Source organism: Typopeltis vanoorti, chromosome 1 (genome assembly GCF_054136105.1).
Source record: "Typopeltis vanoorti isolate ZY-2024b chromosome 1, IOZ_Tvanoo_1.0, whole genome shotgun sequence".
NCBI classification, from domain to species: domain Eukaryota; kingdom Metazoa; phylum Arthropoda; class Arachnida; order Uropygi; family Thelyphonidae; genus Typopeltis; species Typopeltis vanoorti.
The window spans coordinates 189181752-189207043 of NC_143549.1; the positions used below are offsets into that span (position 1 = coordinate 189181752).

The 25292-nt window shown below is 36.3% G+C and overlaps 1 protein-coding gene across 4 annotated transcripts in view; it reads right to left on the reverse strand.

Moving 5' to 3' along the window:
* Positions 1-25292, reverse strand: part of drosha (ribonuclease 3 drosha) — a 454213-nt gene that overhangs the window by 126736 nt on the left and 302185 nt on the right. For all 4 annotated transcript variants that reach the window (XM_090395920.1, XM_090395901.1, XM_090395928.1 and 1 more), the window contains one exon: positions 6395-6498. In XM_090395920.1, the coding sequence (XP_090252046.1) occupies positions 6395-6498 (104 nt within the window). The remainder of the gene's footprint in view (positions 1-6394; positions 6499-25292) is intronic.

Genomic DNA, 25292 nt, shown 5'->3' on the forward strand with positions numbered 1-25292 from the left:
TTTATACTGTATTTGGCATGAAACTCTCGGATTCCAATCTTTGAGTTTCTTATTCGGTTTTAAAACGATGTGGGATCTAATATCCCCTTAATTTAATTAATGTTTATATCGCCGAAATGAAGCCTGTTGGCTCTTTATATTTAAGCAACTTAATGGGTGCACCTTTTGGACAACTCATATAGCAGAGTATATACGTTCTTTTCGCTATACCCTTTGGTATTAATTGGTCTAGCTACTCACTGATGAAGCCTCAATAAAGGCTGAAACCGGTCTGGGTAGTGACCTCCCACCATAATGTAATAACAGCATACATTTCCTAGGAAATGTGTTTTTACATTATGGAAAATACCAAGAATAGCGATCAGAACTTTCCCCACCTTTGCAACGAGTTGCCCGTGTTTGTACTACGTTCTAGGACTACTTGCATTTAGCTCATGCTAGTATTCGCCGATACTTTTATAGTTTTTTATACTGTATTTGGCATGAAACTCTCGGATTCCAATCTTTGAGTTTCTTATTCGGTTTTAAAATGATGTGGGATCTAATATCCCCTTAATTTAATTAAGATTTAATTAGTATTCTTTGTGTTTGTCAGCATGGGTTTGTTAATGGGAGATCATGTTTTACTAACTTAGTTATGTACTATAACAAAGTGACAAATGTCTTGGACAAGGGATATACTTAGATTTTGCAAAAGCTTTTGATAGACTGCCACAAGACAAGCTATTAAATAGACTGAAATAGATTGGATTGAATAAAAGACTAATGTGTTGGATTAGTGACTGACTGTCACAAAGATATCAGAAAGTTGTATATGGGGATGCAGTATCCCGAAAGAGGAAAGTCACTAGTGATACTGCAGAGATATGTATTGGGGCCATTGTTGTTCAAATTGTATATGAATGATAATGGGATGGGTTTAACTGGTGATATGCAACTTTTTGCAAATGATGCAAAATTGGGAAGGGCAATACAGAGTCCAGCATATGTTATGGCCTTGCAGGAAGACTTAAATAGATTGCCTGATCAGGTAAGTGGCACTGTCAGTTCAATATTGCAAAGTGAAAGGTTTTGAAATTCGGCAATCAATGATGGGATGCAAAGTATGCACTTTGTGGGGGCATTTAAAGGAGGTAGATGAGAGATCTGGGAATGATGGTGTGCAAGGACCTTAATGCGCAGAAATAAAGAGGTTACGATTCCATTGTACAAGGCGTTGATAAGGCTTCATATAGATTATTGTGCATGATTTGGTCACTAGGTTTTCATGGTGATGTGGATATGTTAGAAATGGTCCAGAGAAGATTCCCAAAGGAAGCCTTTGGAATTTGGAGTATGAAGACAGATTGAAAGAATGCAATTTGTAAAGAAATGTACCAAATTTCTGCTGCACTATTTCTAAAATAAATCTCAAGTCTCTTGCTATGCAATTCATGCTACCTCTCAGATAATTCATGTTAACCACCATCATCTCCTCTGCATTTTCACTTCACTTTAGTGCATCACCAAACTATCTATCATTCTTCCCAGCAAGAACTTCTCTGGCACTCTACTCTACACACCTTGAATCACCAAATCAACATACCTGATACTATGGACAGCATCATTCATCCATTCTTCTTTCACTGACATCCCTGACTCTTTCTGCTTCAAATTTCATTTTTCTCTCCTTTCTCTCCCAAATTTCTTTCCTTCTTCTTTTCATTTTTCTATTTTTTGCTCCCACACTCTCTTAACTTTCTCCAATTTCCTCTCTTTCCCTAACTTTCTTGTTCTCTCACTTTCATTTCTCCCATACTCTCTCATGCATTCTCTCACACTTATTATCATTTTCCTTGCATTAGTTAATCTCTCTAGTCTTTTAATCTCTTTATTAACCTTCTTAACTCAGTCTTCGTGCCTTCCTTTTCCTTTCTTTCTTTCTTTCTCTCTCTCTCTCTCTCTCCACGCATCCTGCTTTTACCCAACATTCACTTGCACAATTACAACCATCAGACAAAACATCTCCATCTGCCATGCTACCCAAGGTCAAATCCATAGACACATCCTTCATATTCTGTTCACTCTCTATCACACTACTGGTATCTTCAATTCGACATTCACACATTTCCAAAGCACCATCTCTACTGCTGACAAAGGCCCAAGATTGAAAGACAGGTATGCAAAATAGGTGTGCAGCATGAATGGGAGAGTCATATATGGACAAGTACTAGAAAGTGATGTATGGAGGTGCAGAGTCTAAGAGAAAGAAAGAAAGTGACTAGTAAAGTACGATAATGTTCTGTACTTGGGCCATTATTATTTAACTGGTATATTAATAATACTGGGATGGTCTAGAAGGTGATATCAAACTATCTGCTAGTGACGAAAAACTGGAGAGAGTAATGAAGCTGATACAGAATCCCTTCAAGCTGATTTGAACAGATTGGTTCTACATGCAAATGATAATGAATCTCATTTTTCACTAATGCTAAGTGTAAGGTTATACAATATGTATTTTGAACTAAGAAGAGCAGAGTATTATATTAATGGCAATATGCTGCAAGCAGTCAATGAAAACATAGACCCCACAGAAGATGGTGGACAGAGAGTTGAAGTTTAAGGGTTTATTACTAAGGTAATTAAGCCACCATACTTTTATGACTAAGGAAGTTATTCCCCTACTTTGCAAGGCACTTGGCTTACTGTGTGGAAATAGGAAGACAGCTGAAAAGATTGAGCAGCTAGTAACTGAGACGATAAATGGTCTATGGAGTTATGTAAATAACGAAAGAATGAAAGGAGTGGTCATAATTGTTTGAGAAACAGATGGAAGAGAAAAGATTTGAATAGAAACAAAGAAATTGAATGCAACTTTACATCTCATAGCAAGGATGATAGGAGAACTCAGGGCCATCCCTGGAATATGAGTAAAAGTATGTTAGGAAGCATGTGAGATCCAGGCTCTTCTTCTTCTAGGTACATGTGGTGAGTACATGTTGAATGAACTGTTGGATGTACATTTTTGATGAATATGATCAAGGAGAGATATAACAGATATTTAGGTATTGTATGACTAAGAAGGGGGGGGTGAGACACTCTACATTTTGATGAGTGCTTAGACTACTTGGAGAAGATGTAAGAGTAATAATTTCAAATCCCATAATATTTTAAAACTTAAACGATAATTCTTCTGAATTTTAAGTTTTATAATATTATACACTTCTATTTTTTTTTTTCTTCTGGTCATTTTAATTTTTCCCATTACTGTTTGAATTTGAATCTTGTTATATTGTTCTGTGTTCTTTTCTTGATGTCCATTATGCACAGTTCCTCCAAATCCTTTGTGTTCTGTTCCTGAACATATCATTTCTTACCAAGTCCTTAGTGTCTAAGTGGAGTATACAGTTCAGAGATCATAAAAGGTTTATTCTTTTAAGCATGCATAAGGCTGGAAACGTCCTTGATATGTAGAAATTTGTTTGTCTCAATATACAAGAATTTGTTTCTTGTAAATTCTTTTGTTTATGGTCTTCAATGTATAGTGCCTCTCCCTCCCCATTTTTCTACTTTATGGTTATCACTAATTAGAAAACCATGTTTTTTTATCTCTGATATGCACTATAGCAAACACCACAATAATAAAATAATGTGCTATACAAACCAATGCTATTTTAAGCTCACTATTATAAAAGCTCAAAAAAGCCTTCAGGAGAGCAAACTGAATTTCCTAGCAAATGATGTCATGATTAGTAGACAAAGAAAATGGCAGAAAATTATACACTGATGCAGGACACAAAGGGAAAAAAAAAGGGAAAACTGCAGTAAATAAAAGAAAGAAAATGCACGAAATAGAAAAAGGAACTCAAAGGAAACAAAAACAATAGAAAATCATAGGAATTTTGTTTCCCCACAATTTCTCATAAAAAAGCTGCAGAAAACAAAACAAAAGAAGTGGAAAAGAGAACAAAGGAAATGGGAAGAAATCATATATTAACACATGGCAAGACCCATACATAAACTACACAAAATAATAATGTGAAAAAGTACATATACAACCAATAATGGGAGACATAAGAAAGAACTAGAATATGAAAGATTCTGGAATATTTATACTTACAGAAAATTCAGAAATAAAGTTTAAAATGTTAGATTATTATTATTATTTAGGCCTCCAAGGAGTCAAAAGACTCATCACGGGAGGTCCTTCATAGGAAACACAAGTCTATCAAGACTCAACGTGGGAGGTCCATCCTAGGAAACACAAAGTCCATCATACCAATCCTTAAACTCATTGACTGATCTCGGTCTCACCACTCTATCAGGCAATGCATTCCACGGTTCAACCACCCTCCATGCAAAGAAACCACTCCTCACCCTCTTGCTCACAGTTTCCTTTTGTAACTTCCAGGGATGGCCCCTTGTCATCACTCCTTCCCACTGTTCAACCAAGTGAAGGAACTCCCCAGTGTCAACCCTGTAACCACCTCTCAACAGTTTAAAAGTCTCAATCATATCACCTCTCCTTCTTCTATCTACCAAACTCTGCAGTCCACATTCCCTCAGCCGATCCTCATAACTAACATTGTACAGTCCTGAAACTGTCTTTGTTATCCGCCTCTGTACCCTTTCCACAGTAAATTTATTCCCCTCAAATCCTGGGGACCAAATCTGAGAACAATAGTCCAAGTGTGGTCTGATCAGGGTCTTATACAATGGAATGATAACTCTTTTATCTCTGCAGGTCAGCGTCGTTCTCATTATTGCAGCAATCCTTTGTGTTACCTTTACCACCTTTGCAATATGCCCCTTGAATTTCAGGTTTCTATCAATCATCAACCCAGATCTCGTGTCCCCTACTTCCTCCAGTATATCTCCTCCAATAGAGTATGCAACGTCCCATCGATGTGTCCCAAACCTCAATATTAATATTAATATTACTTACCTAAAAACCATTATAATCAAAAATTTCAGTCAAAAATCAGAAATTTAGGATTTCTTTTTTAATGTTATGCATAAAGAATAAACACAAAATGAGCTATAACACAAACAAATTTCATAACTTTTAAATGCAATGTTTCTTTACAAAGTTACAGTTTTAAGAGAATAGGTATCAATTTATGTCAGCTGTACATCATGGTTCTCTCTCCAATTAAGAAGATGACTTCACACTGCTGTGTCAATCACTTTCCCCTCCCCCCACAAACTATCTCGAGTGCCCATCCTCTTGGTAATAATAGGTGACCAATTGTAAAGTTGACTGACTGCTGAAGTATTCAGGTTATTTTTGATTTTATTAGTAACATTTTGAAATTTAAACATTAATAATTAATTATTAAAATATTAATAATTGGAAAGGATCTGAGAGGAACTGTTCAGTTATTTGCTGATGATATAATAGAGTAATAATTAATACAGATGATGTCAAAATTTTATACGATGATTTAGATAGACTGGCGAAAAAGTGGAGATGATCCAGAGGCAAGTGACCAATTGGGCAAAGGAGAATGGATGTCAATTTAATGTGGCAAAGTGTAAGATTATGCATTTTGTGATGAAAAGATTACCAGCTGTATACCACATTGGTGGAACTATACCAAGGAAATTGACTAAGCCAGAGACTCTGGAGTGTTAGTGGATAGGGAGTTAAAGCTTAGGGGGCCACATAGCAAAAGTGACTGAAGCAATCATCGAATTACTTGGTTACTGAAAACGAGCAAAGGCAAGCAGGTTATTATTTCTCTTTATCGAGCCTTGATAAGACCCCAACTTGACTACTGTATACAGATCTCGTCACCTGGTTTTTTCTTGGTGATGAGGAAAAAGTGGAGATGATCCAGAGGCAAGTGACCAAGATGGTAGCAGGTCTATGGAATGAACCTTATGAGAACAGGTTGAAGATTTGTGGGTTACAGAAACTTGTTGACAGGCAGAAAAAGGGTGATATGATTGAGACATACAAATTACTGAGGGTGTTTTTTTTTTACGAGGGCCATCCATGGAAACTGAGTACGAATATAATTAACAAGGGTATTAGAACTAGGTTTTTTGCTTGGAGAGTGGTGAGTGAGTGGAATAGGTTGCTAGTGTCTGTTGTGGATTCCATGATGTGAATGAATTCAAAGCAAGGTATGATAGATACTGTACAAATGTTGGATAGTTCTTGGCATGATGTTTAGGACCTCCATCAATGTTATCCTGCCATTTTCTTTTTTTCATGGGAATAGTGTGTACGTGGTGGTGGGGGGGGGGTAACATTTTTTTCTCTAACTTCATTACAGCAAACCTAGTGCTAGAACAAACTATGTCTCTCGTCCCTAGGTGTTCACTATAGTGAGTGTCTACTGAATTATTTATTAATTTAAAGTATAATTTATAAAAATCAAAAATGACTGCAAATGAAAGACAAACTTACAGCGTAAGATTATTATAGCCAACACTACGGTGAGTAAATGCACGAGCAAGGAGTCGAATGTGTGTAAATTCAATCCCTGTTGATTTTTCAAATTCTTGTAGTTTCTGTAAAATACATATAAAAAATAAGTATTAAAACTGTAATTAAACATTTTTTTTCATAACTATGACAAACAAAATTCTGGAACACAAAATATCTGAATCACAGTAATCTAAATCTGAGTAACATCTATGATAAGTAAAGAAATAAAAGAATAACTCATCTATTAAAAATAAACAGCCAAAAGGCTTCACATTGGCGATGCAAAATTACACAAATTAAGTGGATATTAAATCCAACATCATTTCAAAGCTGACTACAGAAACTACAGAAGTTTCGTACAAAATTTGACCACAGAGCTTGATCGTCTAATTTTTAGAGAGAGATAGAGATCCTTTACTTAAACAGTGATTCCTGACAAAAACCAATGAGTCTGAATCGGCTGTCGAGTCAGTGAAACCTTCTCAAAATGAACCAATAGGAGGAGAATACATGGACGCTCTAGCGTGCATGCCACCTATTAGGTTTGGCTAGGGCAACTCATAGTATGGAGGCAAGCGTATTCCCGTAAGCTCTCTGGTCAAATTTTGCACGAAACTTCTATAGTTTCTGTATGTCGGCTTTGAAATGATGTTGAATTTAATATCCACTTAATTTGTGTAATTTTGCTTCACCGATGTGAAGCCTTTTGGCTCTTTATTTTTAGTAAATACTTTACGCACCGAGAGTTCGCATACGAAAAATACACCTCTCTGACGCTTTGAGTTTTTTAGTACTGAGAGTTTTTGCTCTCTTAGGTTTCTGCCTTATCCCTGACAAAACCCAATGAGTTTGAAACAGCTGTCAGGTCAATGAAACCTTATCAAAATGAACCAATAGGAGGCGAATACATGGAAGCTCTAGCATGCATGCTACCTATTAGGTTCAGCTAGGGTAACTTGTAGTATGTCGGCAAGCATATTCCCGTAAGCTTTCTGGTCAAATTTTGTACGAAACTTCTATAGTTTCTGTAGTCGGCTTTGAAATGATGTTGGATTTAATATCCACTTAATTTGAATAACTCATAATTCAAATTACACCAACAAAGATAACAAATATGGAAAATCACCTGCCTATCAATTGTAGTATTTACTGCACACCATTCAGAATGAATGCGGAGGAAATATGACAAAGCAATTCAGAGCAGTTCATAGTACATGAAAAAATTAAAAAAAAAAAAAAAATCAGAATAACACTTTTATTCAATATGCCATCAAATAAATCATCAAAATAGATCTAATACGTATCAAAATTTATTATTATCCTCATCTTCTGATACCACAATACAATTCACTCTCACTATAGCAAACACCATTATAACAAACTTGAGCCATAAATAAATAAATTTAGTGTAATGATACAGCGTTCCACCTTTTTACAGGAGTTCACGGTACCATCTAGTCCCCCAAAATTTTATCTGGGCTCCGGAACCAGCATAGGTTGATGAATCAGACCTATGGCTGGGTCAGTATTCCTGACTGTAATCATTGTGTGTCCTCGGACTGGTTTGCCTGCTTGCAGGATGAAAAACACCAGATAAACTGGCGAAAAAAACCCTGCTGTCCACGCCCAAGACTGGCTAACTTGGCTATGGCTGAGGAAGAGAAGATCCTTGAGCTCCACTAGGCTAACTGCATGGACACTTGAGCCATTATAACAAACTACTGAAAAGTTCCCTACCAAAGCCTGTTGATGGGTCACAGTTTGTGGACACAGAATAGCTATAGCACTGAATTATTTTGGTAGATAATGAACATAATTTCTAGGTTCACTCAGTTGGATATTGGCTTTTTTTTCCTAGTTTGACTAAAATATAATGCCATGATCATCTAGGTGACAGAAGCACTTTTGGTGAGCAGATAAGGATAGATAATTTTTGGTAAGGCTTAAAAAGAAGTATGAATGCTATATCTTTTAAGAACACATGTAATTTTTTTCTGATGGCAATGGATCTTCAGAGATCTCTGGGTTTTGGGAAAACTATGGAATATGGTTCTGTTGATTTTGTAATGGTTAAAATTCATCCCAGTTACTAGTGATGGCTCTATTCACAAAATTTTGATAACACAACACTGATGGGAGGGATAATGATATGACACATGATGGAAATGCCTACTGGAAAGGATAAGGATCAAATGAATAGCTGTCAAGGAAGGACAGACATTAACTATTTTATTTTTTGATGGTGAAATGTATCCTAAAATGATCTTTTCTAACATTTTTCACCTTGATGGTTAGTTAGGGTGAAAAGTCTATACGTTTTTTGAGGCCAATTAATATAACATAACTAGTGTATGGTTATTTTATTTGGCAAATGAATAAAGTATGGGGGGGGGGGGGGAACAGAGTGTGAATCAGTTCAAGATTTCCTTTAGTTGTACATTAGTAAATAGGGAGCATATAGCAAAAATGATCATGATGTCAGTATCTTTGAGAATTATGTTCAAATAAACGAGAGTTGAAGTCCACAGAATTTTTAACATGGATTCAGTGAAGCCAGTAATAGCTGTGAGCTCTTAGGCTAAGGATTTGGCCAATTTATAGGTAGAGGAACCTTTAAGACTCATACTCAACTGCAAGTCTTAAAGGTTATTTTCATTGTGCATTTTTGGTAATTCATAAATCCAGTGGAGGGATCTCGAATTATAAGATTTAAAGTTTTTAATGGTTTCAGGTCAGGATACATCATCATCTAATAAATTTAGGAATGTCTGTTTTGGTGTAGGATCCAAGTCAATCAAGTGGCATATAGATTGGTTTCCAAGTAGGAGCTACATTTCTCAATCGAGAGTAACCTCCTGAATGGTTTGTTTATTTTTGCTATAATTTGTTGACCGGATATTTCTTTTGAAGTTATTGTGTAGTTGTGGCCAAGGCTGAGGGTTTGGTAGTGTTTCCTGAGTAGATATGATGATAGCTTAATTACAATTTATTATAGAGCCAACTGAGATTTTTTTTATCTTCCCAGTTAGAATATTAAATTTTTTGATATAGAAGGGTTTCAATTTTTTTAAAAAATTTTTTTTTTGTGTTAAAGAGTTGGAAGGGAAGAATTCATCTTGCAGTACTTGGATAGTGCCATTAATGTCTTCTGGCATTGCACACATGGCATAAATTTACTCTCTCATTTGCTTGAGTTTAACACGGGTAGAAATAATGCACAAGTTAAGACAGTGTTTGAGGAATACCAGTCTATTCAGAAGTTTCGTAATCTGTGTTTATACTCACCAAACTAATCTACTTTGAATGCTATGTAGGATCACTAATATATCATCTTTATCATCTATAATATATCATGTATCATCTCTATGTAGGATCACTAATCGTGTATGGATGAATAGACATTATGATTTGTTCTGTTGTTTAGAAGAAATACAGAGGATAATAATTAAATGACTGACTTTTTGCTATTAAATTATTAGAGAATATTTCACTTTGATCAGTAAGGTATATTCATAGGCACAGAGATATAAACTATGCACATGTATAGTTCATATCTGCAGGCATGTCAGCAGGAAGGGAAATATAGATGAGTGCAAAAAAGAAGGAATACTACAGTATTAACTGATGCTTTCTATGAGTACGGTAGGAGGATCTTCATTATTATTATTATATCCAACCTCCATGGAGTCAGAGACTCATCGTGGGAGATACACACTATTCCACAACATTCCAACCATGCCTTAAAATGATTCAATGTGTCTACATTCACAACATACTCAGGCAATGCATTCCACTCATCGACCACTCTCCATGCAAGTAACCTACTCCTCTGCTCACCAACTCTTTATACAGTTTCCAGTGATGGCCTCTTGTTCTAACCCCCACCCCTCCTCCTCTCCTCATTCTATGAAAAATCTCTTCCATGTCAACTGATAGCAACCCCTGACTGTCTGATATGTCTCGATCATATCTCCCCTCTTCGTCCTATTTACAAGGCTTTGCAATTTACATTCTCTCAATCTGTCCACATACCTCACATTCCAAAGACCACTGACAACATTTGTGAATCTTCTCTGGACCCTTTTCAACATATTCACGTCACCATGAAAATCCGGTAACAAAATCTGTGCACAATAATCTCTATGATGCCTGATCAAGGCCTTATACAATGGTATCAAAACCTCCTTATCTTTGTTGCATGTCTGGGTCCTCCACATCATTGCCATTATCCAATGTGATGTCTTCACAACTTGTGCAATGTGGCCCCTGAATTTCAGGTCCTTGTCCACCACTTCCAGATCTCTTATTTCCTCTATCTCCTTTAAAGTTTCCCCAACAACTGTATACTATGCATCCCATCATTGCTTATCAAATTTCAAAACCTTACACTGTGCAACATTGAACTGACAGTTCCACTTACCTGCTCATTCAAGCAATCTATTCAAGTCCTCCTGTAAGACCGTAATATCTGCTTTACTCTGCATTGTTCTCCTCAATTTTGCATAGTCTGCAAACAGCTGCATATCACTAGTTAAACCCATCCCAATATCATTAATATACAAACTGAACAACAATGGTCCCAAAACTAACTCCTGTGGTACACCACTAGTGGAGGTGTACTGCAGGGGGTCACTACAAGTGACCTTACAGGATACTGCATCCCCATATACAACTTTCTGATACTTATCTGACAGCCAGTCACTGATCACTAACTCAGAAATCTGTTATCCAATCCCATCTGTTTCAATTTATTTAATAGTTTGTCATGTGGGAGCCTATCAAATGCTTTTGCAAAATCCAAGTACACTACTGTATATGTATTTCCCATGGCCAAGGTACTTGTCACCTTGTTATAGTATATAAGTAAGTTAGTAAAACATGATCTCCCCTTAACAAACCCATGCTGATAACCACAAAGAATACTGCTGTTTTCAACCCAGCTGTATATCCTACATTCTCTAGTACCTTCACTACAACTTCAGATAAACAGATTAGCCTTTAATTTGAAGCTACAGCACATATGCAGTGGAACAATTTTACCTTCTTTCCACTCCCTTGGAACCTGTTGTAAGAATTATTAAACAAGCATACCAATGCTACTGTCAATTCCCTGGAACATTCCCTTAAGACCCATGGTGATATGCCATTAAATCCTATCATCTTATTGACATCAAGGTCATTTATTTCCTCAAATACTCCAGCTCACTCACAATTAAGCCATCCTCTACACTAAAGTTCCTCATGATTCCACCCTGATCAGGATGAAATATACTTATAAATTGATCACTAAATATCTCAACAATGTCTTCTGAATCAGTTATCATTCTACCATTTTCATCCATTAACATCATCTTACCATGATCATTCTCCCTTCTACTTGTCACATACCTAAAAAAACTCTCTAGGGTTTTTCTTCACCTGATTTGCTAATTTCTGCTCATACCGCACTTTTGTTTTCCTTATTAGGTGAGTCACTCTATGGCTTGTTCTTTACAGTCTTCATGTAACTGATTATTACCATTATTTATCTTGTACTGCCTCCAAAGTACCTTCTTCTTCTTCCAAATTTCATGTTTAAGCCCCCTCATTCATCCATTTTACACCTACCTTAGTCAGCTTTTGGCCTTTGGAATACATTCACATATTGATGCTGTTATGTATTTTTTTGTCATTTCCCATGCAGCATTTATTTCCTTACCACTCAATTCCTCTTTCCATGCTATAGCTCCAAGCTGTTTCTAAGCTTGTAATAATCACCAGCCTTATAACTCCACATATATCCTTTCCTCACAGAAGTCTGTATATGGCTAGCCACAACCCAGGTGATCACTTCATGATCACTCTCTGATGATATGATAAAATCTAAAACTCTTGATCCTCGCGTGCCCTCATTCGCATGCTGCCTAAGATAGTTATCTCTCAAGAACTCAAGAAATTCATTTTCCTTATTTCCAAATGCTATCAATTCATTCCAATCCATACGACCATAATTAAAATCACCCATAATAATTATCCTTTCTTTGTTCACTAATCCAAGTTGTTTATATATTTCTTCATCACCACCCTCCACATTCCCAGGCCTATAGCAACATCCAACTAAATATGTCTTCCTGTCAACTTCCACGTTACACCACACTGCCTCATAACCAGTGCCACTATTTCCCTCTTTCATATCTACCTTATGTGGACTTAATTACCCTGCTATCAACAGTAGCACTCCCCTCCTTTCTTGTCCTTTCTATCCTCGCGAAAAATACTGTATCCTTCCATTTCTATTCCCATTATGATATCATCTTCATTCAACCAGTTTTGCTTATTCCAATGATTTTGGGGCGAATAAATTCAATCACTGAAACCTTTTCATCCCCTTATTACTGATTTTTCTGGCATTTGTAAACAAACATAACAGTTCATTTTTAGGTCTATTACAAGTCCTACCCAAGACACTGGTTAGTTGTGATTTCCCCACCTGTTTTTGCTAAATCACCTTTATCACCATTTATCACATATATCTGCTCAGTCTCAACTTCCCCACCCACATTGCAATATACTCCATCTCCATACAGACATTCACTGCTACTTTCAACATCCGCTCTCCCTATACCATGTCTCCCTGTCCACCCTGGCTCTCTACTTTTCCTTGTTTCTCATTTCCATTCTCTCTCTCTCTCTTTTTCTCTCACACTACCATTGCTTCCACTGTCAAGCATTCCTGTCTCTTCAATACCACTCTCCTGCTCTTTCACTTCATCTTTTAATTTTGATCTCTTGCATGCAGCACACACTGTATTGCCATTTAGCAACAGTTTCTCCAATATACTCACTCCAAAGCCATATAAATGCAACCCATCACACCTGTATAATTCCATTCTTCTCTCAAACACATGCCATACATCCAGAAATTGCTCTCTCCTCCTCACACAGCTCCACTAGCATACCATTCATCATTCCAGCTCTCCATCTCAACTCATCATTGTCATACCTTGGCAACACACTAACAATCTTTCCTACTACAGTTTTCTTTCACTCTTTTCAATAACCTCCTGATATTTGTCCTTACATACTCCTTATGCCTGAATTTGTTCATTCTTGAACTCCAGGAGGAAGAATGAACTCCTGTTCATTCTTCCTCCTGGATAGTACACCTTATGGATTCTCTCATTATTTAATTCTCTAACTATGGAATCTCCATACACTGATATCCTGGAGTCACTCGTCACCTCTTTTACCTTTTTTCTTTCATTCTATTCTTTTGTACACTTTCATTAGTTTCCACTAAATGTCTCATATCACTGTGCATATTCCTCATTTAATTTTTCATTTTCAACAACTGTTTTGTCAAATCTTGCAGTCTGACAATTTCACTCTCTGTCATTCCTATAGCCTCACACCCTCTTATTTAGCTGCACTGTACTTCTGTTTCCTCATTCATACTTTCTTTTACTCCCTTATCACTTTCACTTCTACATTCTTAGTTTCTCTTCTGCATTCTTGCATTCTTTCACTAGCTTTTGTTTCATTTCTGTTTCTTTCATTTATGCCATCTTTAATCTTTTCAGTCTGTTTTGCATTCATTACCTTCCCTCATCTCCTGTTCATTCTCTCCACATCCCTTTCACTTTGCCATACAAACATATTACATTCATGACATCGAATCCATTTTGAAAAGTCAATTTCGATAATGCCACTTGATTTTTGCAGTGCTCGCCTAGTCGTGCCGGTTGCCTGAGTACTACCATTGTGTTCTGTTTAATAAATAATAAATCTAACAATTTAATAAATCATGCCAAAAAATTAAGCAGACACAATTTGTTCTCAAAAATAAATAGTACAACACTAAAATTCAAGAAATATTGCTGATTATTACTCAAAATACACTTATCTTTTCTGGAGCTCCTTACCAACACTACACACCTTACAGCCCTTGGTCATTTATTCAATTATTCAGCTGACAGTTTCCCACATTGTTTATTGTAAAGTGAGGCAGCCTTATTTCTTTAGATTCAGGGTATACCACAGTGCTGTTGTAGATTTCAGAAAGAGTTGTTCTAATTTGTATCTGCTTCCTGGATCTGTTTCAATAGCATGGTCTGCAACCCCACAACCACTGCAGCATAGATAATAGATGCAATTTCTATGTTTATTCAGTTTGGCCAAAATATGTCAATTGCAAGAGCAAGGAATACTGTAGATGTCTGAATATCTAGATGATAAATATTATTTTTGAGGAAATTACAATGTATACAGCCGGCCTGGTTGGCCAAGTGGTTAGCGTATCCACTCTCCAGCCAAAAAGCTGCAGGTTCAAATCCCACCGTGGACATGGATGTTTGTGATTGTCTGTGAAAATACTAGTGGTGGTAGTGGGCAGTAGATAGCGTTAGTGTAGTTGCAGTTTGTGGATTGAGTGGTGGAGACAGAGAGTTGTAGAGCAGGTGCCCTTCCTTGATGAGTCCCTGGACTCCCTGGCGGTGTCGTGTAATAATAATAATAATACTGAATATTAATTACAGTAACCTTAATTAATATTTCTGACATTTCTGCAAAGTCAAATTGCCATCATCAGGGATCACTGAACAATAGTATGTGTGCACAGGCACTAACACTGGGTAAAACAAGGGCTGAAGAAAGGCAAAGTTGTACCTAGAGTCTTAAATTGCACCCCATAGTGGGCTAAACTGGAGGATCTTGGCAGCCCTGCCAAAGACTAATCACACCCTAGTCCTGCCAAGTGTTTATCAGGATCCTTGCAGTTGCAAATGGTCTTACTATGACCAAACAGCCAATATCAGAATTTCTAAACACATGGACTTCATTTCCACCTTTTCAGCCACTCTGGACTTGTTGACCATGCTTCCATTCTACTCTGCTGAAGCAAATACGAGATGCTCTTCCTGAAATCAGCCTCAACCCTGAGAAACTTTCCAAATTTCAACAAATTTGGGTGCATAAAACTGCCCCAAATTTTGGAAGCACTCATCCTCACATCTTCAGCACAGTGGGATATCATTTAGGACTCAAAGGCCTAACTTTGATTCCTTTCTTCAGTCTCATTTTTACCCACTGTTAGTGCCTATGTGCACATATCATGGTTCTGTAATTCCTGCTGATGGAATTTGACTTTGCCAAAATATCATATCAGAAGTATTAATTAAAATTATTGTAATTAATATTCAGAATACACTGTAATTTCATCAAAATAAATAGTTATGAATAGCTAATATATAAGTCTTTGTACCAGAATCTAGATAACATAGAGAATCATTTTATAAGTGGATGAGTAAGAAGTTTTATTTTTGATATGGCTAAAAGAAGGCTGTGTCTTTTCTAACATCACATGAAGTTTTTTCTGGGATGTGAAATGGGCAATCTACAAGGATAGATGCATGACATTCTGAATAGACTGGCATACATACTGTTATGATTCACATGTGTTAACATCAAATTCCAGTTTAAGTCTCCAAAAATGTCATCATATTTGCCATCATACTAACTTCACTCTTTTGTGAGAGTAAACTAATGCCAGTCATCATGTTGGCTGATACTAAAGGTGCTATCTGAGTCCTGGAGGAAGAACTGTTCAAAAATGAATTGTCCAGAATGCTACATTGTAGACAATTCGTTGTTCAAATGTCTTCGATTCTTCAGCACAAAACAAATTCAAAAATGTAAGATCTGCCACATTGAGAAAAGTTAGTAATGTCTAGCCATGAAGATACAAAAGTCTTGGTTGTCCCCAGAACAAACCGTAATTAATCAATTCAATAAATTTAAGAAAGAGGCTATCAGTGCCCACAGAAAAACTGTGCAATAGCTCTAAAAATAAATACCTAATCTACAAATGGCAAAAATAAACAAAGCATGTATAATCTCCCTTTTAATACTCTCAAAAATACTGCATTATTAAATGCTTTCTTTCTCATATTATCTGTCATCTGATTTCCTTCAAAAAAGAAATTTCTGCAATTAAAGAAACTCCCATTCTCAATGGCTACAACCCCAAAACAGTAGAGAAGATTATCAGTCATTTTTCTCTACTCTCTATTAGAAGAGAAGACTCACACAGAATCACTATCCCATACATTAAAGGCATTTCAGAGCACAGTTGTACCTTAAAGAAGTTTAATATTTCCACAACTTTCAAGCCTATAAATCCAATCACCTCTATGATACCATATCCAAAAGATAAAATTCAATCTCTACTGCTACCTGGAGTCTATTCAGTCCCATGCAACTGCAAGTTATTCTATTCTGGACAAACAGGCAAATCTGTTTCTATACACCTTTCTGAACATCAATCCTACATTATCTCCAAGAAAAGGAACAAATTGGGTCTAGCAGAACATGGGATTATTAATGCTAGCCACAGGATCTCCAGGAATGATGCCAAATTACTACACAGATGTTCCCATAAATATGAGTCTCTTTAACGAAAGTTCCAAAGTCCTGCATCATCTGCATTCCTCTGTATCGAGCCTTGATAAGACCCCATCTAGACTACTGTGCTCAGATTTGGTCACCTAGGTTTCTTCTTGATGGGGAGGAGGTGGAGAGGATCCAGAGGCGAGTGACCAAGATGATAGCAGGTCTGTGGAATGAACCGTATGAGAACAGGTTGAGGATTTGTGGGTTGCAAAAATTGGTTGATAGGCGGAGGAGGGGAGATATGATTGAGACATTCAAATTACTGAAGGGTTTCTATAAAATTAATTCAGAAGATATTTTTGAGAACAGGGCTGGTTGTGGGAGGACTAGGGGACATCCATGGAAACTGGGCAAAAGTGTGGTTAGTAAAGGTGTTAGAGCTGGGTTCTTTACTTTTAGAGTAGTGAATGAGTGGAATGCGCTCCCTGAGTCTGTGGTGGATGCTGTGACAGTGAATGAGTTTAAGGCGAGGTATGATAGATACTGTATGAATGTCAAATAGTTGTGATGAATATGATTTGGTGCCTCCCTCGATGAGTCTAATGACTCCCTGGAGTTGCCCGTAATAATAGTAATAGTAATAGTAATCCAAATCTCAACCTTAATTATGGACTTTCCATGCCAAAAATTCAGGAATTATTATTATCTGGAAAATTATTATTAATAACCATACTTTTTAATTATATAAGTTTTTATTACATGTGTACTTCTTCTTTTTTTTTTTTTAATCATATGCATGCACACTTCAACTGATCTTAATAGCATTGATTTTCACCTGGTGGTCTTGCAACTGCATTTAAGGAGAGATTCCATTCTTCATATACCTTTATTGTTATTTACTTTTTTAATTTCCAACCATATTACACTGATGATGATGCAAGATATGTGAAAATATTTGTAGTTAATCTATCTTAAGTTACTGAGAGATAATACAGTTATCTCTCAGTAAACATAATATCTGGCTAGATGTACCCAATATTCTGAAAACTGCAAAAATGTTCCAAAAAGGAACATTTTTCCTATTCAGCACCCCTCACACCTTAAAAATTATGAAAAGACAAGAATATTATCATACTAAAAAGGATGAGAGTAATGTTCTCATCTTTTTTAGTATGATATACTTCACTGCTTTGAATATGATGGAAGTGTGATGATCCTACTCAGACCCCAATCTATGTATGCCTTAAGTGACTTCAATCCCACACACACAAAGGGCATTTCAAAAATTATTAGATAATGTTATAATCTTGTCTTCTGAAACTATTCAAACATTTAAATGTTATAATCCTAGGCCCCTTCACTGGATTTATGGATTTGCTAAAAACACACAGAGAAAATTATAGATGACAGTAATAGTTCCTCTAAGTATAAACTGATCAAGCACAGCATAAGAGCTTGCACTATATTGGCTGAACTGAATCTCATGTTAAAAATTTTATGCACTTCAAATCTTGCTTGTCAGACATTATTCACAGAGATAACGACATTATGGTCAGTTTAGATACAGTCTTCCTTTTTTACTAATGTACTCCTATTGAACTTATTCAACCTCTCTCTCTCTTCGCTTTTATCCTGCAATCTGGTTATTTTTATTGGCATGAAAAAACTTATGAGCAGACTTAAAGCACAGCTATGGACTACTACTCCCTTTCTTCCCACCCTTCCTATCTTTCCATGGAACATTTTGCAAAAATGTCTCTGAACTTCTCTCTACTCAAACGTACAATATGGCTATGCTATGCTGATGATGTTTTCTCATTTGCCAACATATCTTGGAGATCTTTGGAAACACTGTTATCACACTGGTAAAGTGTGATAAACACTAAAAAAATTGAAAAAGTTTTGAAATCAGTTTTAAAATTGAAAAAGAAAACAATAACTGTTTGCCCATGCATGGCAGTCTCCCTCGATTGGAACCTAATCCTTTTCTGTCTACAGAAAACCTACCCACACCAGTAGGCACATCTCCATCTGTCACATGTTTGCTCCTCCCAGCAATATGATGTAAACAGAACTAAATCATCTGTTCAGACTATGCTATCTTCTCCAGTGAAATCAGTTACATACAGGAAAGTTTTTAAGTCAGTCTGTCTTTCCTTGTTATAAATTCAGCAGAGCTCTCTCCATCTGTCTCCCAAATTCTGAGGTACATCATGTTAATATCCATTAATCCAGATGTTAATATCCAGTGACATTCTGGTGTACCTCAGGAAAAAAAAATTGCATGAAATCTTAAAAGATATAGCATGCAGACAACTTTTTATATATATATATATAAAAAAGATCTGATAATGCTTTTAATTCCCTTATAGAAAGTAGGCAGGGCCATTTAGCCCTATCTAACTTTTGGAAACTGAGGGAGGGGGGGGGGGAGTTTAATCTCCACCAGTAGCCAATCAGAAATAGCTGACCCAAGACTATCACTAATCATACCTGGCATCTAGTGAAGAGAGGTCGCTGACAAGAGCCTGTGTAGCTCAGTGGAAGTGGCCTTGGCACTCCATGGCACATGACTGACCAAAGAAAGACCTAGGTTCAATTCTAGTTGCCAACTAGAGGAACATTTTCTAAGCCTTTCTTCAACCAGTTCTCAAATCAGTCGATCTCTGGCATAAGCAAGCAGGTTTTTCCTCCCAGAACTCGGGTTTTTCATCCTGTAAACAAGAAAATTGACACTCTAGATCCACACTATCTCAGGCAATAAATATAGAGTGTTAGGATTTAAGGACAACTTTTATGCCATATCGAACATTAGCTACCCTTTATCCACTCACTAAAAATATTCTCATTGTCTTTTAAACTGACATGTTTTAGTCAAAATGAAAGAATAGCCAATATCTGACGGAATAAACAGAAATCATGTCCATAATCTACACTACAGCCATTCAAAAGTTGCAGATTATGCTGATGAAAGCAATCACTGTATGCAAAAGGAAAAATGATCTCTCTATTATGTAGAAGCAGATACAAATTTGAGAATTAACATGATGAATAGGAATGTAAGCCATAATGAAAGAAATAATGACAAACTATGGATTTATTACTTACGTGAAACTTCATTTAGCATAGAATTTTTGTTCTAGTGTCGAGAGTATCTTCATCATGACTCGAAAATAAACAAGTAGAAAGGAAGAATGGAAGACTCCAATGACAACACATGAGCTACTTGTACACAATATAGAGTGACATGGTTTAAAATACATTTAGGTCGTAACTGTACAAATTTAAACAAGAGACAAAGCATTAATTAATTAAAAAAAAACTACTGACTATGAAAAGTGTGGAGAAGAAACTATTTCTTATAACAGGGATAATTACAGGACTATCATTTCTGTTCAGATTCAGATGGTGAAGAAAGGTTTCACAATTCTCTTTGTATAAACAGTTTATAAGTTGACTGCTTTTGTGAGGGACTTTAATCTTCTTCCAAAGGACGATGTTTAGTGGAGATGGCATGTTAAATTCTGTGATCCAGAAGAGTCAGGTCTTTCAGAACATGCCATCTCCACTAAACAAGTCATTTGGAAGAAGATTAAGGTCTTTCCCAAAAATAGTTAACTTATGGACATTTTTATTATTATTATTATTGTTATTACTGTAATATTACAATGTTTTTCTATCTTATCTGCTGCGCCATTGTAATATTATGATTTTTTTTATTTAACCTCTCTATTTGTTGTATAATAATTCTTTTTTTATCCTTGGCTTCTATAATTTTATTTGTTAAACTTCAACCTTATCTTTTTTCTTTCATGTACTCAGTTAATATTATTTTCCTTTCTCTACTTTCCGTATTCTTTCCCTATGCTGGAGATCTCTAGAAATTTATTTAATTATTACTAGCTGTGCCACTAAAGTTCACCAAATGGCATAAGAAATTATTTATACTTCCAGCAAAGTTCCTCCTCTATAATTATATACAGTCGTGGCTAACTCTTAACTCAAAATTCGTACCAAATTCCAATCTACCCCGCTCACAGGATCAGTTTATTTTGAGAACAGTGCGGTTGCAAAAAAGATCAGATGGCACTCCTTTTAAATATAACAAACATGTTTATTTATACTAAAACAGTAATACAAGGTATGCACTAAAAGGATGCTACTTTCCTTTCCTCTCTAAGCTAAGCACAAAAAAAAAAAAACATCATATAGGACAAATTCTTAGGCATGCAACAAATACCAATGACGTAAATTATAAAACAATTATATTAGATAACTGTTAACTATCAGCCCATTTACAGTTTAGGAATTTCCATGCTTTGATTAATTATAATCTCCAATTCCAACCATCACATAAAATATAACACTCTTTAAGCAAACTACTTCTCATAACATTATATTCCTTAATTCTATAACCTTGTCAGTTCTTCTGAACCATTTTTTTACAATACAACATAATTTAAATTTTTCATTAATGTCTTACAATTACTTTAAAAACAGATTCTCTCTATGAGAACAAGGTTTCAATCTGCTGTATATAGCAGATTGAAACCTCTATATAGCAGTTCCATAAATTCAGTCTTTCTAAGCAGTCCTTCACATCAAAAATAAAAAAAAAAAGTTTTGCAACAAAATTCAACTCACATGACTCCTCCATAGGTAGAGTGCACTTAGTCGTATTTCCTTTACAGACTTGTTCTGGATCCCTCTCTATACTAGGGCTTGATCTATCACTTTAGACGTTTCATGGACACCGTGTTCTCCTCTGGAATTTCTCGTGGGGCTGGAGCGCAATCCTCCGGCATTGCAGGCACTTGAACGTAAGGTCTGACGATCGAGGCTTTGTCATCCTGGTCCTGGGCCGCTATTCGCTCTGTAAGGTTTCGCCCCCAGTTACCCTACACGACTTCATCCGGAATCTGACGTAGTCCATGGATCGATACCCTCCTTTTCTCCTGGCATCAAATCTACCGATTTCGGTAGATTTGATGCCAGGAGAAAAGATCATAGAACGGACTATCGAAATCTCGATAGTCGATTCTATGATCCTTTTATTTGGCTTCTCGCGGGACCCTGCACGAAGGTTTTAGATCCCAGATATTCCCATGCAAACTTTGAATTAAGGTCCGAGACCCCGTACCTTTCACGTGCAAACTCTTATCCTTCTAGAAAGTGCAGACTTCTAGATCTCCCTGAAGTGTACATTTAATCCCTTTTACAGCATAGCGTAACAGCTTCTGATGTATACCATTCACTTTTGCTATTGACCTTGAAGGCGTAACGGACTGCTCTGATTACAATAGGTTTCTTTTGCACCCAATACTAAGTGATAACATCAAATACATTTCCGAATTCTAATTGCCCTCGAACTTCTATTTTAAGATATTTATTTACTCTATTCTAGCATGTTTGATTATTCTGGGTCTTTTTTAAGATTCTATTTAATATCTTAAAATTCTATTTTGAGATATTTATTTACTCTATTCTAGCATGTTTGATTATTCTGGGTCTCTATAGATGGGCTTTGGTATTTACTTACATACATAAATTCTAACATATTTCTGATTTCTAGGGCATTTTCCTTTGAACTACATATTCATATATCTTCTATTTACACAGTATCATGCTAATTTTTCTGGGCTAATTTATATGAGCTGTTAGTATTATTTACATATAAAATTTACAAATTTACTTCTTGTGAATTTTTGATGTGACTTCCGTAAAAGTCGATGCAATAAAATTTTGGAAAAATTATGATGCTGCATCGAATTTTACATTATGTCTAAAGCTTAATTTTATTAGGCTTTGGACTCCAGGGAGTCCAAAGCCTCATCAAGGGAGGGCACCTACTCTACAACTCTCCGTCTCCACTACTCAGTCTATCAATTACAGCGAACAGCATCATCTACACCAACGGCATCTACTACCCACCACCACTAGTATTTCCACACACAATCACAAACATCCATGTCCACAGCAGGATTCGAACTCGCAGCCTTTTCGCTGGAGAGCAAATATGCTAACCACTCAGCCAACTTGGCTGGCAAAGAGAGTTATGAAACCTTGCTTAACCATCCAAATTTGAACAGAAATTGTCTGAAACTGTCCCTATTATGGGACATAGTATTTTTCCACACATTCTACAGTGAATAGTTTTTTTTATTATTATTCATTAATACTTTGTCTCTTTTTTAAAGTTGTACAGTTAGGGCCTTAATGTGTTTTAGATAATGCAATTTTATATCATGTAAGAGTAGTGCATGTTTTCATTGTCAATTCCTCTTCTTTTTCTTGTACGTATTTAATCTGAAAGTCATACTGAAGATACTCTAGACACTAGGGTGAAACTTCTGTGCTAAATAGTCTCATGTAAATAATAAATCTGTATTTAGTTATTATTTAAATCTGATAATTGTTTCTGAAATCTTCAGAGGTTCTACATTTTCTGTATCTCAGTCAATGTAGCTGCCTCACCTTACCAATAATCTGGAAGACTATCTTGAGAGCATCGGTTGAAGAAGTAAAATCCAACCTACCACACCTATAGAGGTTGTCACTAAGTCTCATTCCTCTCTTCTCCAACTCAATCTGTGTTTGTCTTTCTGTTGGTGTGCCTTGGAATACAGATTATGAAGACAGATTGAGAATTTGTAGGCTGCAGACACTAGCAAACAGGAGAAAGAGGAGGAGATATGATTGAGACTTACAAACTTCTGAAAGGGTTATAAAGAATTTCAGTAGATGGAATTTTTCACTTTATGGAAGGTGGGGAAAGGATGCGAGGGCATCCATGAAAGTTGAGAATGAATGGTGTGAAGAAGGGGATTTTTCTCTCATAGAGTAGTGCATGATTGGAATGGATTGCTGTTGGATGTTGTGTGTGCAAGTAGCATGAATGAATTCAAGAAAGGTATGACAGCTGATGTGAATAGTATGGCCTTCCTCGATGAGTTCTTGACTCCCTGGAGGCATCTCTTATTAATAATAATATGATGATGATTGCAGCTGATTTGGGCTTTGGTGTAAGTGGTGAGAGAAGGCAGAGTTCTTGACAATAGGCAGTTGTGGTATGCTTGGTTCTTCATTTGTACAGCCTTGGCACATCTTTTAAAGAACCAGGGCTTACTTAGGGGATGGGAAATATGTGCTTCCATTCAAGAGAGGATTACTTTAGTGATGCATGCGATGCATGTGCTTGGGTTGGAAGACCGAAAGCAACAATCTGACCATTGGAACGAGGCATAGAAATCTCAGAAGTCTCACTTGCGTTCTTATAATGAGTGATGACTCATTATAAGAGAATGGCTATGTAGATGTTGCTGAGTGAGGGAAGAGATAAGCACAAAGTTGCGATCTGAATTACAACTTAGCTGTAGGGAAAGTGGGACTGAAGAACATCAACTTTTGAAGATATGAAATTAAAGAGTTCCTAGTGTTTGGTGGCATTATGAGAGTGATATAGATAGCATATGAATTTGACAGAGTGGGCCAGAGAGATTTTCAGTTAAAGTAGATCGTGATCAGAAGATTCTAAGTTGAATGCTCTCTGGCATGGTATGTCACAGTGAACATATGCACAAAAACCGCCTTGAGCCGAAAGGAGTTGAAGAGTGTGTATTTGGGGAAGTGTGGATGAGTAGTGCTTAGAGAGTCTGAAATTTGGATTTCTGTCAGGAAAAGCAGGTGGGGTTTTGTAGACTGGAGGTGGAAGTGGACACTGTTGAGTTTGGAGAAGAGACCATGAATATTTGTATAGTGGATCTGAGAGTCTCTGTGGGATTTGTTGTTGACCGAGTGGATCATATACACATTTCCTATGCAATAATCTGTACTTTGGTTTTCAAGTTGGCTGTTAGCACCACTCAATTTTCACACTAGAATTCCTCTTTTGTAAACAATGTACTATGTTTTGTCATCACTTTGTCATTTTTCTTTCAGTTGTTTGCAAAGTTGTCAGCATTGTTCGCACTGGAGAGAACTGACTTTGAGGTTGTTCACAGCCACCATGAGTTCTGGTGCACTTTCTGGTTGCTGATTTATTTGCTGACCCACTGAAACAAACTTGTTACTTTTATCATATGAATGAATAAAATGCATTTATTCTTAAAATTTAAAATAAGTTTCTATATTATTCATTTCTAAAAGAAAGGAAGTTTCTAAATTAATTTATTTTTAATGGTATTGATGAGAACACAGACTTATAAGAAAATAATTACTATTTATTAACTTATTTGCTGATATTTAACTAATCAAGGTATTTAAAGATGATTTCATTATCTCCAGGGCACAAAAACAGTTTGTCACAATATGCAAAACAACAACAATCTGGTATAACAATGGGACTAGTTTAAACAATTGCAATGGGTAACACAAAGACTAAAGTCCCTAATTAGGTGCCATCTATGTTGGGAGAAAGGGAAAAAAAAAAAAAAAACAGAGAGAGAGAGAGAGAGAAAGCAGGTATTAATTAGGACTTAAGATGACTGTCTCCCAAATTTTTGGTAAATTATAT